Source organism: Eupeodes corollae, chromosome 2 (genome assembly GCF_945859685.1).
Source record: "Eupeodes corollae chromosome 2, idEupCoro1.1, whole genome shotgun sequence".
NCBI lineage: Eukaryota > Metazoa > Arthropoda > Insecta > Diptera > Syrphidae > Eupeodes > Eupeodes corollae.
Genome location: NC_079148.1, coordinates 9,001,253 through 9,015,712, shown reverse-complemented (window position 1 = coordinate 9,015,712; position 14,460 = coordinate 9,001,253). Strand labels below are relative to the sequence as shown.

Here is a 14,460-nt window from a genome sequence, read left to right as displayed (position 1 = left end):
TGACATTTGCATTTTAGAGCCTGGTTACACGCATGAAAAAATAAATTAAGTGGGAGTGCAAAGAAATTTAACAATAGGATTGAAAACTTAAGAACTATAAACTTCGCTCGATTTCTTGATACACTATAAAATTCAAAAATCTTTCATTTTAAAAGAACTTATTCAATTAGTTAATAGCGGATTCAAAACAAAAAAGGAAAGATACATTTTTAGTATGTGAATGGCGAGCTGTCAAAAAATTGCCTTCCGATAAAAAGTTGCCTAAATTTTAATGTGAGTGAGATAGAACGATAAGACACCAAAAAATCCCAATGTGAACACCATTTAATAAATAAAATGACAGAACTGAATATTCAGATTTTGTTTATTTATTATAGGCTTCTGATTTGACAGGTGTCAGACAAGGTAAAATGATGTGGAGTTACATTTGTATTTGACAGCTTTTGCATGTAAAATCAAGAATAAATGTCTTTATTTCTTCGATTGTAAGACATTTTTGAGAATTTTCTTTCAATCAGAAATCGGATGAATTTCTAGAAATGTTATCGGTTCTAATTAAATTCACTAATGAATAGTAAAATTGTCGAAAAGTAATAAAATAGGCAGCTTAAAAATGGTGTTAGTTGTTTTCTTCATATATTTTTTATTAGATTAGAGTTTTTACGTCCTAAGTTTGACAGTTCAGAACCTGCTATTTGACTTTTTTCAACAGTGAGCATGTTAAATCGAAACTTTGTTTTTACAGTCAAATTTTCGATGATTTTGTGATCAAATAAAAACAGGTTGATAAGTTAAAATTAAAAATTAAAATTAAAGATTATATTCTCAGAATTTTGAATTTAGAAATTTGTATGAGATATGTACCTTGTTTTATATTTGAGGACTTCCTGATAATCTAAACTGTTGAAAATAAATTAAATGTATTTTTATTTCTGAGAATACAGCAAACTCTAAAATCTTGTAAACATAAACTTACCCAAATAGTTACTGTTATTTGATAGCTTTTGGATGTACACTTGATTCCTTTTAAAATATCAATTGCAAATAATTTCTCAGTTACATAATAAAATAGAAATTCTCACCTAAAGTCAAATAAATAAGCTTATCTTTTATTTTCTGTTAATTATAATTTAATAATCAGCTGACATTTATATGAGCTGATTATTAAATTTTGACAGCTGACATTTATATGAGCAATTTCCTTTATGCACATAACAGAATTCCTATAATTATTAATACTAAATAGCACAAATTGAAGAAATGTCAAATTAACAACCTTATAAAAAGTGAAATGTATTATTTAGGTATAAGCATTTTTTAAAGCCAATCATTTTGACGTTTGCTCATTTTATATCACTGAAATTTAACTATCATTTATTTTCATCCTAAAAACTAATCAATGAAATTTATTTGACAGATCAATTTTAGGTTAGAATTAATAATTGACACCAAAACTGGCAGCTGAGTATACAAACAAAATTCAATGCATTCAGTTGAAAGATTTTGCTCCAAATACTAAAATCAAAAATCAGTGCAGTTCATTAATACAAATTTCATTTTTAAAATAGGTAAAAATTAAATATAAAAAAATGTATCGAATTTTAACCTCCATTTTGATCCAAAATATAACCAACTAAGCCATTAGAAAAATGTCATTTGACATCCTAAGAACTGACACTTAACTTCATAAAAACTGACACTTGACAGTTTAGAAATTGTTACTTTTTATAAATTGAGTATAGGACGGTGATAACATCAAACTACTGTAACGCATCCATTTTGACGTTTGATCGTTCGTTGTTTTAAAACAAGTAAAAAGATGATAAGAAAATATAGTTTGACAGTCATTTCAACAAGCTTAATTTTCATAAAATTCATAAAATTCAAACTCGTTTATTTTTATAACACCCTGTATTTACCTAAGCCCCACCAATACAAATATTTTGTTTTTATGTCATACTTTGCATGTCATTTTAAGACCACTTATATTGCTACACTGCCCCACTGTAAGTCGCAAAAGTAGCTGCCAGGGAAACCACATCTACACTATCGGCAACTTAAAATTACTCTAACTTAATTAGAAGGGAACAAAATATATACATAAGTAGGTAGTTATTTGACGACCGGACCGACACAGCGAATGCGCTACGTAGCTCTAAGTACATGTGGTATCTCACAGACTCTGATAATTTAAACGCCTTCGTCGTCGTCCGTGCGTCGTCGCCGAGTCGGCGAAGGGCATCATCGAGAACATCAGAACAGAAAAAAAAATAAGCAACAATAACAAACAATGTAAAATTAAAACTTGTATTTTTTGTAAGTTAGTAAAGCACCTGAACCAAAGCCAGAGCCAGAAGTCTGAGTCTGAACCAAAGCCAGAGTCAGAGGCAGAGAGATAACTTAAAAAATATATAATTTAAGCAATTAAATGATTTTTGTTTTGCTAAAGAAATTACAAACCTGTTCCGCGGGCCACAACAGTTGACAAACTTGTTCCACTGTTCGCTGGGGACCTGGAGTTGGAGCTATTGGTGATGTTGCTACTGCTACGATTGTTGGTTGTGTTGTTGTTGTTACTGTTACTGTTGCTGTTTTGGACGATGGAGTTCGTCGAGTTCATATTGGAGGAGTTGCTGGCCGTTGTCGTCGTCGACGAAGAGCTGCCACTATCAGAATCAGTGGCAGTGGCCGCCCTCTTGGCGGAGGCTTCTCCAGCCTTGCTACTTCGTGCCACACTCGCAGAACATTTTAGCAGCATTATCTTGGCTCTAATACGAATTTAATGTATGCAAAAATGTTATTTATTTACAGTTCCCTCGAACGACTTCACAATAAAAACAACTTTAGGACTTATTTTTAAATTCGATACAAAAACAAAAAAAGAAAACACACACTCGCGGAAGGGGAATGTTTTTAAGTTCTTTTTTTTTGGAATTCCAAAGATCCGAGTTTTTCACTTCACGTTTTATTTCGTATTTGTCTTCTTTATATTTCGTCGTCGCTTATGATGCGTGTAAATATTTTTAGAAATACTTAATTTGTTGGTTACGTTTTTTATTTGTCTTTCTATTTTTGTCGATTTCTATCGATTGTTTATGTTTTTGAGGTTTATTTTAATTGTATTTTATTTTGCAAGAACTTCATTACACAAATAAACATAAAATGGAGTATAGAGTAGCGTTTTTAATTAGAATTTGTTTAAATTTAAAATTTTTATTGCCGCACTCTCACGAAATCTATTTTTTCAATTTTCACTCTTCGTGTTGGTTGATTCTTTTTCTTTTTTGAAGTTATTTTTCTTGTTGTGAAACGTGAAAGTGCATTCAGCGACCTCCTCAAGTTTTATTCAGCGTGGGGAGTAGTAGTAGTAGTAATTTTTTATTGAGTTTCTTGTTTTTTACACATTTGTTTTTCTTATAAATTTTACATTATTTCACTTAGCTATAATATTGCCGACTTAGAATTGGCCAGGCTACACAGGTTTTTATTTATATTGTTTTTTTTTAATATATTTGACAATTTAATTTAAGTATTTAAAGAAATGGCTTCTGCTGGGAAAAATTTATGTGTGTTCACTCAATGAGAACCACGCTTATTTTGAAGTATGTAGGGGAGGAGGAAAAGGAGATAACAATATAAATTAGAACAGGCGAGATAGATTCGATGAAGTCGAGTCTACTCTAACACAAACATGTATGTGTGTACAAGTGCCTGTGTTTTTATTTTTGAAATACAAAGTTAAGTTTAATTGGTATAAGAATTTTTGTGAGTTGTTTCACCACTCATACTATCATATTTTCATCCATTTGTAGTTTGTGTTTATGTTACTTAGGTTTTATGAATAAAGATACTTTAATAAGTTAATTTTACATCTAGTATAAGGTACTGTCAGTCTTTTTGTAGTTTGTAATTCATTTTAGTAATATATTATGTTTAAGCTAACTTAAGATAATAGTTCACAGCCCCAGTTAAGGCACTTATTAATGTTAGACATTTTCATAAGTCAAATTGGTATATATGTTCTAGACTTAAATCTATGTATACTAAGTTAATGGTTTTGTACATTTAGGTATTTGTTTTTGATTTATATATTATTTGTTTATACATTTTTGGATATATGTATATAGAAATATATTTATTTTATAAATTATTCTTTCAAGTAATTATTAGGAACCTAAGTTGCAAATGATTCACATTTTGAAAGGTATCAAATAATAATAATAAGATAAGATAAGATAAGATAAGATAAGATAAGATAAGATAAGATAAGATAAGATAAGATAAGATAAGATAAGATAAGATAAGATAAGATAAGATAAGATAAGATAAGATAAGATAAGATAAGATAAGATAAGATAAGATAAGATAAGATAAGTACTATGGTCTAACTTTAATTCTGAAATATTCTGTGATTATTCAATATAATTTTTTTTTTTTCCATTACAAATTTTTCTTGTTTTTGTTTTTACCGGCACTAAAGACATTCAAGATGAAATCTCCTAGCCTCTAAAATTGTCTGGTGATCTTTTTTTTTAAAAAGGAGCAAGAAACAAGTTGTCATCGTCAGAGAACAGAAAACCAGGGTTGGAACCCTCACTGAGAATGCTAATTGGCGAAATATAGTATCATCGATTTCAATTTGTTTTTCTGAGAGTAAAAGGGAATTGACGTTAGCTGTAATTAAGTTTAGATTCATGGTGAAAGGGATGCGACAAAAAGCAAATAAGCACCAGGCTTCTCATTTTCATTCATTTTTTTATATGAAGGCCAGAATGACCTTATTTTTGAAATTAGCTGCCCAATCGGCAAACCAAACAATTTCTGAGACTCATTAATGAAATCTGAAACATCATTGCCATCAGTGGAACAAGGGAGGGGTTTATTCTGCCCTTTATCGCTATTTTTGACTATATCCGCGAAGGAAAAGCCCGTTTGCGGTAACCTATTATTATCACTGGTGCTAACTAAGTTATTTAAAACTAACTTGTTCTTTTTGTCAGGACGTGAAGTCACTTCCTCTCTTTTTTTTAGGTATAATGATCTTTTTGGGCAACCTTTGTAGTTGGCTGGATGCCCTGCCGTTCCACAATTGACACACGATGCAACTGATGTTTCATTTTTTGGTCCCAGACTACACTTGCCAACTTCATGACTGAGAAGGCATTTGACACATCTAGTTACAAACGCACAGTATTCCGAGAGATGACCAAACCTCTGGCATCTGTAGCACTGCTTCATTCCAGAGCTTCTTATTGTATCCCACCTTACTTTGTGTCTCAGTAGAGATTTGAGAGTTTTTATTTGAAGGAGACTTTCCCTATCCTCCAGAGAGCAGATAAACATGTCCAATGGGATTCCATTTTCTTTAGACCATTTGGTCTCAAAGTTTTTAACCGTCACCCTCAGTGAGGGCACCAACTTTACAATCTCCGACTGAATTCACGGTTTTTTTATTTGACACTTGTTGGACGTCCTCGATGGCATGGGTGTGTTCGGAAGTGAAATGTTTTCGTTATTGATTAGAAAATTTAAAGCTGGTTGTGTATCACACAATACAATTTTATTTAAAATGGCAATATAAAGTCTACATTAAGTAATATACTCCTTCAAATATCTTTAAACCCGAAAATGTTGCTCCTAAGACTGAGTTTTAGAGATTGAAAACAGCACAAACAAGTAAATTATAGAGATGAAAAAGTCATTTCGGTTTTTGTCTATAAATAGAATTTGAAATGTATAAAAATGACTCTAAAGTTTTCTCTTTTAAAATACAATTATTAGAAATCCAAAAAGGAGGAAGGTATATAAGAAAAGATGAGGTTGAATTCAAAGAGCTTAAGGGATCTGTTGTTGCTATAATATAAAACAATCTGCAAATATTTTTGAATGGATATTTCACTTTGTTTCCTTTTGAATAAAAGTCAGTCAAAGATATATTTTTAGTAGAAATGCATAAATATGTTGAGTAAAAATTGCAAATATTTAGGGTTTTCCAAAAATGATGGGTTGATTTTGACAGCTCGTGGTGGCCAAATTATTTCTTTTACTTTCTGTCAAAATAGATACTAAATACAAATCATTATGGCACCTACCATCGTCGAGCATTACTTGCAATCTTTATTACTATTGAGTGTGTTCTATAGTAACAACATGGTCGTTCTCCCAAGTCCACTATTCAATATTTGGCGGCCAAATTCATGTCCACCGGGTCAGTGAATAATCAGCCGACATCTGAATATATACGAAACTCAAGAAGAGGGAAGTGGAAAGATCATAGTGGAACCGCGGTCAATGCTGAGGATATGGAACGATCACGGTATAAAGGTGACGACGAACATTCAACATAGACGATGAAAGCCAACAATCAAGTCCTCCCGGCTTTGACGAAGTAAAGATTGCCATATCTAAGCTGAAGTCTAATAGAGCCGCTGGAGCGGATGACTTGAATGCCAAGCTCTTCAAAGCAGCTGGAGATAAGTTGGTTAAGAGCATGAACCAACTTATCTGTAAGATATGATCGGAAGAAAGCATGCCCGATGAATGGAACCTCAGTATTGTTTGCCCGATCCTGAAAAAATGAGACCCTCTAAACTGCACGAATTATTGAGGTATCAGTCTACTTAACATCGCTATAAAATCTTCTCTACCGTAATATGCGAACCCCTAAATCCCATCGTCAACAACCTGTTAGGTCCTTATCAGTGTGGCTTTAGACCAGGAAAGTCCATAGTCGATCAAATAATCACATTACGGCAGATCCTGGAAAAATCACAAGAACACCAAATCGACACCCACCATCTTTTCAGCGATTTCAAGGCCGCGTATGACATCATCTACATTACGAGCTGTAAAGAGCCATGTCTAGGTATGGCATCCCTGCCAAACTCGTCCGTTTGTGCAGGATGACCATAGAGAATTTCCGCTGCTGCATAAAGATTAAAAACAACTTAACAGAACCTTTCGATGTCAAAAAAGGTTTCAGACAAGGTGATTCACTGTCATGCAATTTTTTTAACATCGTACTTGAAAGAATAGTGCAGAGCTCACACGTCAAAACTATATGCACTATCTTTCAAAAGTCTGTCCAATTACTAGCATATGCTGATGACATTGACATAATCGGAAGAACTCAGCGTGATGTCAATGGGGCTTTGGTGAGTATTGAGGCAGAGGAAGCAAAAATGGGTTTAACGGTTAATGAGGGCAAAACAAAGTATATGCTGTCGTCAAAAAAGGACATACAACACCGACGTCTTGGTCAAAACGTGACCATGAACAGACGTTACTTTGAGGTAGTCCAAGACTTCGTCTAGCTAGGCTCCGCTGTAAACGCAGAAAACAACACCAGCTTGAGATCAAACGAAGAACCACTATTTCTTTGGGCTAAGAAAGCAATTGAGTGGTAAAGTCCTCTCTCGAAGGACCAAAGTGTCGCTATATAAGACTTTTATCATCCCGTCCTGCTATATGGTGTAGAAGCATGGACTATGACAAAAGCGGATGAAAGCACACTTGGGTTGGTTCAAGAGAAAAGTTCTTCGTGTGATCTACGGTCCCGTATGCATCGAAGAGGAAATGAGGAGAAGATTTAACGACAAGCTGTACGGGCTGTATAGCGACGTAGACCTAGCCAGAAGGGTAAGAGGCCAACTACTAAGATGGCTGGGTCACGTAGAGCGCATGGAAACCAATACTACTTGGAAAGTCTTCCAATCCACACCCACAGGACAGCGCAGTAGAGGAAGACCGCGAATCAGGTGGGGCGCACATTTAAAAGTGACCTCACACAACTTGGAGCGTGAAACTGGAGACATCTAGCTGGGGACCTAGCTAGATAGAGAAATATTTTGGATGTAGCCCTATTTCACACAAAAATGGACGAATTACTCAATGGATTTCGCAAAAATTTGGTAAAATTGATCTGGATACAAAAAATTCATGTTGAATTTTTAAACCTTACTTAAAAGAAATGTTTACATAGTTTGACATTTTCAACCATCAAGGCACTAATAACATGTAATTTTAAAAAAATTGTACACATTATCTCAATTTTGTTCATTGTGTAATAAATTTATTTTGTTATTTATGCCTTTTATGCTTGGTTTGTCTAGGGTGTAAAATATTTTGCGCAAACACAAAATTAATCTTATTGGCAGCACTTTTGGAACTTCAAGTACTTCAGCATGTAAACCCACTAGTGTTTGACATTTCAATTTATTTATATACAACTTTTCAACTTCTAATAAAACAATTCACACAAAATCTTTAAAAAAACATCAACATTTATCAATTTTTGGTTGAAAATAAAAACAAAAACCATCGCCATGCCTCCTAAGGTCCAACCGAAATGTATTCAATGTGAAAAAAACGACAGTCCAATGTGGCGCAACACAGATTTGGGACAATTGTGCCAAGAATGCTATGACCAGAATTCGAATCAAATTAAAACCGAACCTTCTGTCGGACCCGCCGCTGCCGAAACTGAAAACACTTCTACGGAACAGCAGCAGCCATCGAATGGGAACAATAACAATGGCAACAGCAACAATTCTACAACTTCCAATCCTCCACCGCCGCCACCAGACGAGAAGAAACTCCGAAAGAGCACTCGAGCAACACGCTTCAAAACCAAGTCGGGCCAAGCTGGCCAGACAGGGAAGAATCTCCCCAAAGGACGCAGTCGCAGGAATATCTTCAAGAAGACTCCATTCAAAACCCCCATTGTCCAAGCTTCCACACACACCGTTGAGTGTCTCTTCTATAAGGTAAGTGAAACTTTAATTTTAAATTGGAATTTGGTCAAGAAGTTGACAGATGTACTCCTTTAGGGTTCCTATATCCAAGTGGGTGATATTGTGTCTCTCATGGACGCCGATCACAACGTCTACTACGCCCAAATACGCGGCCTTCTTGTGGATACGTACTGCGAGAAATCCGCCTTCCTCACTTGGCTAATCCCAACACAAGTCAGCCCTGATCCCAATGAGTCCTTTGACCCAAGTACATACCTAATCGGTGAGTCTTCTTATCAGGATTTCTTTGAAAGGTTCTTCAATGTGGGTCTGTGTATTTTCTAGGTCCCGACGAAGAACAATCCCGAAAACTGTCGTGCCTCGAATTTGTCATGCATGCTCCAAGCAGCTACTACCACGACAAGACGACACCCTTCCCACCTCCCGACTCAATGGACTACGACACCAAACCCGGTGGATACATTTGGACAAACCTCCATCCCGTCGATCGCCCCAACAAAAACAAAAAAGAGTTCGACACATAAAAAACAAAACAAAGAAAACTTCGAGCGAGGATCTTTTATTAGTTTTTACCTAAAATTAAAGAAAACAAAATAAAACGCTTATAACAGACTTAAACAAAATTGACTCTCTCTTTGTATGATTTGGGTTCCTAATAGAAATCATCTTCAGGATCCTTGGATCCATGTTGTTGGTTCTTGATTTGATCCTGATTCGAGTACATGTCGGCTACCTGTTGAGCTGAAGTGGCATCTTCAGGGGTCTTGTCGTCTCGTATCCGAATGAATCGAGGGAAACGCAGAGAGATTCCCTTCTCTGGGTCGACAATTCCAATGGCCGCCTTATGGGCAGGACTGAGGGACAAATCGGCACATTTTATCTCCCACACCTGAACAGCATCGAACCATTCGTCGGGCTCGTGGGAGCTGTCGTATTGATAGTAAGATTTGGGTTCCTTAATTACGTGCTTTTTGAAGAATTCAGCGTGGGTCTGGAGATCCTCATCACTGAAACCTTAAAGAAAAAACATGGAACTCATTTTTGAGAGTGGATTGGAATACCCCAAGACTAACCTGTTCCAATTTTACAAATACTCTGATACTCCTCATTGTCGGCATCGTAGCAGGCCAACAGGAAGCCTCCATAGGTCCCGGTTCGTTTGCCCTTGCCGATGTAGCCTCCAATCACGACAACATCCAGAGAGTCTCCCACTCCAGAGAGATAGTCCTTCTTCAGTTTAAGCCAATTTCTTGAGCGCTTGGCTATCTCATAGGTCGCCTCTTTGTCCAGAGTCTTCACCATCAGACCTTCGCAGTTTCCTATTCAACAAAATGGAAAAACAACTAGAATCAAGGACCTAACCAAAACCCTTCTTCTTTACCTTTGATTGATTCCTCGAGGAACGCTTGAACCTCATCAGTGTCGTTGGTATCGACACTCGTCGCAAATTGCCACTGCCCTTGGATCTCATTGAAAGTCTCCTTCAACAAGCGTCGACGATCCACAAAATTCTTCGTCACCAAAGGCTTCCCATTCAAATACAACAAATCAAACATGTAGACACAAACTTGGACCTTGATCTCAGCTTCGTCGGCATCTTTGCGCTTCCGCGTGCTCAGAACTTGGAATGGAAGAATCTGCTTCCGTTCGACATCCCAAGCCACGACTTCACTGTCAATGATGTACGACTCGACGTGGTCCTTCTTGATGTCATCAATTCGAGAAATCAAATCGGGATACTTGGAAGTGTTGTTCTCCTGGTTTCGGCTGTAAATGCTGATGACTCCTTTCTCGTCGCGATGGATCTGGGCGCGTTCGCCATCGTACTTCCATTCGCAGGTGAATTGGATGCCTTCGAAACGCTCCAACACTTCATGGACTCCCTTTGTGGGATGTGCTAACATGGGTTTGAGTGGAGTGCCTGGTTCCATGGGACAGTAATCGAGCAGCTCGTCCAGACCGTGTTCCAAGAGAACGGGGATGATTCGATCGTAATTGGGACATTGACTGGGGAAGAAGAAAATTCAGTCAGAGGGGACTTTTAAGGTAAACCCACACCTCCTTACCAATATGTGGTCTTTAGAATCAGAGCATTCTCATCGACTTCGGACTTAAAGGCGCTCTCGCTGAGCTTCTTCGACGCCTGCAAGATCTTCGGTGGATACTCCTTTTGATTGGGGGGAGTATTTGTGCAGGCTAGAGCGAGAGCTTGGAGCAGAGACTGCTCGGCTAAGCCAATCCGCAGTTTCCCCAGAAGCGAACGAATAAAGAAACGCGCCTCGGAGTGGCGACAGGCAACAAAGAGCGACTGGATTTTGTCCACTTTTTTGTTCATTGCGGAGTGGCCATGCATCTTGGCGATCTCCTTCAGACGATGGAACACGGAGTCAACTGTGAGAGGAGCCGGTTGGAACATCATGCGTTGATTGCTTCGCGATTGCTCAGCCACGATTCCTAAATCTCCAGTCGATTGGACTTGGGACTTAATCTGAGCCATACTACGGCCTGTTGTTTGACAGATGACCTTCATCAGAGATGTTTCTGCAACTCCCAATTCAAAGCCTTAAGGTTTAAAAGAGATTCATAAGTCTTTCGGGTTTGGGAATATCAGAGAGGAATGTGTGTTTGATTACCTTCATAAGCTGGAGCGAGTTGGTTGAGACACAGATAGACACACGGAAGGAGGTCATTGGGACTGAGAACTATCACCGAGCGGAAGAAGTTACTTAAGACTTCAATCATCTTGAGGCGACCACTTATCTCTTCAACCAGTTGGAAGGTTCGAGCCAAAGCTAAGTACGGGGTTCTGGATAAGAGAGAGAGAGGTTTTGAAGTGTTTTTGGCATTTTTCAGAGAGACGTCTACTTACTTTTCACCACGTTTCCAGAAGGCATCATTGATGGGATGGTAGTTTCTCTTTGAGGGATCATAGTCGGCACCTTTCTGACCTTGTCCAGCTGTTTGGAGTTTTAGTTCTTTGAGAGTGACCTTTTCCTCGGTCTTGCTTGGGGGAGAAGTCTTCTCATCCTTAACTTTCTCTTTTGATGGTGTTTCTTCTTCAGATTTAGATTCTTTTGGAGTTTTTTCTTCTTCTTCCTTGTCTTCTTTTACTTTCGTGGAACCATTGTTTGCCTTCTTGGCCTTGGAGTCTTTCACGGGGGTTGGGGATTTTGTTTCTTTTTTCACCTTTGATGCTTTGGGACTTGATTTCTTCGACTTCTTCTCCGATGCTGGGGTCTTTTTAACTGACTTTGGAGGACTTTTCTTCTCTGGTTTTGTTGGAGTGGATTCTGGATCAGATTTAACTAACTTCTCAGGAGATTTTGAGACTAAACTTTGCTTTTTGGCAGGAGTTCTAAACAAAGAAAACTTAATTCGAGTAAGAAACAAAAAAAAGAAAGAAGACTTACTCATTTTTGGAGTTTGGCGTTTCATCTTCATCGCTGCTGGAGATTCTACGACGTTTGAACTTTTTCGTTTCGATTGGTTTGCTGGAAAAATACACGGAGCAAGATTTAGCAAAGTTTGAATGAGCCACCGGAGGAGGCAAAAGATTTGATGATTTGCTCACAAAATGAACACATCGTGTGAGCAGTCTCAATGAAGGAATCATCTGAAAGTCAAGAACAAAAGAGAAGAATCAAAGAATTACCTTCCGAAATCACGATCATCGTCGTCGTCGGAATCTATTGTTGGAGGTTTCTCAGATTTAGCAGGAGTTTTTTGAAAGAATGATCTGAAGGGACGTGGAGGAGAAATTGATGTTTGCCAATTTTTCTTGAGATTGGTAAATTTTATTTATGACTTACGTGATGGTTTTTTGAGACATTTTATAATTTTAATTAAAATTTAATTCTGATTTGTAAACAATATTGATAAATTATTGTAAAAACATTCAAAGAACACTTAGAGGAAACCTATTTCCCGCCAACATTCTGTTTAGGGATAAAGTTGTCAAAATTGACACCATGACAGATGTGATATGTCAAGAAGAGAAGTTTACACTCTAAAACATGTTTGATAACGATGACGGGCGGTTGGATTGAATAGAATTTGAAATGACTGCGTTCAACATCGAGCTGGTTAATATCTTTTTCTTTTTGTTCGTTCTGAGGAAATCTTAAGACCCTAATAGCCTTTTCATACCAAACCCAAAACCAAGTTTTCGGCAAAATGTTTTGGAAAACCCGAAAATCGTCACACTGAACATGTACACGTTTTCATTTGACATTTAAATTTTTTTGACACCGGTTGTCAAATTTTGTTTTGTTCTTCTCAAATTATTTGTGAAAATAAAATGAATTGTAAGCAATTCAAATTGATTTTAACGTAACACGAGCTTCAACTGAAGTTCTTGGGACAGGCGGAATGAGCTCACGACATGGACTACAAGCTCGCTTGGCTGCAGCAATCCTCTTTGTTCACTTCAACCGGTCCGAACAATTCACTAAGCTAATTGTCATATATCATAGAATCAACTAAAGTATTGTCATAAAGCCGGCATTTTTATGAATTTGATGACCTCCTAAGAGATAGTAGTACCCGTGGCATGATGGTTAGTGCGTTGGACTGTCATGAGATGTCTTGGGTTCGATCCCTGCCTATGCCTTCTAAAGGTTTTTTCACGGGAACTGCCTCTTGGGATTAATTGACAAATTCTCCAAGAGTAATTCTTGTCATAAAAAGTGCTTTCCCAAATTTGCCGTTCGCATTCGGCTTAAAGCTGCAGGTCCCCTCCATCCCTGACAACAGTACTCGCACACAGGAATGGTTGAGAGTTGTAAGTCACTAGGCCCTAGTTCTCAACGAACTGTTGCGCCACCCAATTTATTTATTTATACTTAAAACAGCTTACAAAATCTTCTCTGCCGTAATATGTGATCGTCTAAAGTCAGCAAGCTGATAGGTTCTTATCAGTGACGTTTTACACCAGGAAAGTCTACACTAGATCAAATATTCAATTACAGCAGATCCTAGAAAAAACCCAAGAGCTTCAAATCAACACTTTTTTCTTCATCGACATGTGACAGCATTTACAGGGACTGCCAAACTCAGCTCTCAGATTTACTTATGAAACATACTGGAGAACTGAACTGTCAAAAGTTTTATAGTTCTGTTTGTTTGTTTTGATTTATCTATCTGTCTTTGCTATACCACACGAAACAAAGGTGAAATAAGCCACGCTCAGTATTTTATTCTAAAAGGTATTTTTTCCTTTTAAGTTCAGAGAAGAGCCCAAATCGTCAAACTAAAAATCGTTGGTGTGATCTATTCATTTTGATTGACGCATTTAGCTCTTCTGTAGGTTTAGTGGAAATATGGATACAATTTCTTGCTCGTTTCTTGTACTTGGTTTATTTTATCAAAAGTCCTTAGTCCCTTTGAAAAAAAAAAATATTATTAAGACAAAGAAACAAGAGATGGCGTTAACAATATTATTATAATTTTTTCCACCAAATCTACAAGGGGCCAAGCATAATTAAAGATGTGGCATTACTTTTAAGGGGGATTTTCTGTGGAGTTATGAATTCACCAGTTTTCATCCATATATAGTTTGTCAATGGTTCACAGCATTAAATTTGTGTTTCTTTTTTTGTTCTGAGCTTGTGCTAAGTTTGTTTAGAGGGCGCTCTTTGAGCTCAGAATTAAGGTCTGGTTTCACAGAACGCGATCAGATGTCACTGGCCTAGGCTACATTGTTTTACTA

General features: G+C 37.0%; 3 protein-coding genes across 6 annotated transcripts in view; 1 reads left to right on the top strand and 2 right to left on the bottom strand.

Annotated features, from left to right (window-relative positions):
• LOC129948380 (nuclear factor of activated T-cells 5-like) overlaps nucleotides 1–3,311 on the bottom strand; it is a 143,857-nt gene extending 140,546 nt beyond the window's left edge. The window contains exon 1 of one of the 2 annotated variants that reach the window (XM_056059354.1): nucleotides 2,461–3,311. In XM_056059354.1, the coding sequence (XP_055915329.1) occupies nucleotides 2,461–2,758 (298 nt within the window). In that variant the 5' untranslated portion in view covers nucleotides 2,759–3,311. The remainder of the gene's footprint in view (nucleotides 1–2,460) is intronic. The other variant, XM_056059357.1, reaches the window with a different exon arrangement.
• Nucleotides 3,312–8,213: 4,902 nt separating this feature from the next.
• Nucleotides 8,214–9,370, top strand: LOC129946910 (GATA zinc finger domain-containing protein 1). Its single transcript, XM_056057289.1, has 3 exons — nucleotides 8,214–8,765; nucleotides 8,829–9,015; nucleotides 9,078–9,370. Exons 1-3 carry the CDS (start codon nucleotides 8,325–8,327, stop codon nucleotides 9,275–9,277), a joined length of 828 nt encoding a protein of 275 aa, XP_055913264.1. The 5' UTR covers nucleotides 8,214–8,324; the 3' UTR covers nucleotides 9,278–9,370.
• The window catches only part of LOC129946908 (DNA ligase 1-like), an 84,168-nt gene continuing 79,004 nt past the window's right edge, over nucleotides 9,297–14,460 (bottom strand). Inside the window, exons 1-9 of one of the 3 annotated variants that reach the window (XM_056057286.1) lie at nucleotides 12,563–12,701; nucleotides 12,406–12,489; nucleotides 12,164–12,244; nucleotides 11,623–12,108; nucleotides 11,387–11,559; nucleotides 10,820–11,315; nucleotides 10,135–10,760; nucleotides 9,827–10,072; nucleotides 9,297–9,767 (exon numbers count right to left, since the gene is read on the bottom strand). In XM_056057286.1, coding sequence (XP_055913261.1) covers nucleotides 9,406–9,767; nucleotides 9,827–10,072; nucleotides 10,135–10,760; nucleotides 10,820–11,315; nucleotides 11,387–11,559; nucleotides 11,623–12,108; nucleotides 12,164–12,244; nucleotides 12,406–12,489; nucleotides 12,563–12,582 — 2,574 coding nt within the window. In that variant the 5' untranslated portion in view covers nucleotides 12,583–12,701 and the 3' untranslated portion in view covers nucleotides 9,297–9,405. Of the gene's footprint in view, nucleotides 9,768–9,826; nucleotides 10,073–10,134; nucleotides 10,761–10,819; nucleotides 11,316–11,386; nucleotides 11,560–11,622; nucleotides 12,109–12,163; nucleotides 12,367–12,405; nucleotides 12,490–12,562; nucleotides 12,702–14,460 lie in introns of those variants that run through there. The other 2 variants (XM_056057285.1, XM_056057284.1) reach the window with 2 other exon arrangements.

What these genes read in the sequence shown, in the direction of transcription:
- LOC129946910 (XM_056057289.1), top strand. Translation starts at nt 8,325, where the DNA reads ATGCCTCCTAAGGTCCAACCGAAATGTATTCAATGTGAAAAAAACGAC. An exon ending in TTGAGTGTCTCTTCTATAAG is followed by an intron (nt 8,766 to 8,828) that starts GTAAGTGAAACT and finishes GTACTCCTTTAG; the next exon opens with GGTTCCTATATCCAAGTGGG. An exon ending in CCCAAGTACATACCTAATCG is followed by an intron (nt 9,016 to 9,077) that starts GTGAGTCTTCTT and finishes TGTATTTTCTAG; the next exon opens with GTCCCGACGAAGAACAATCC.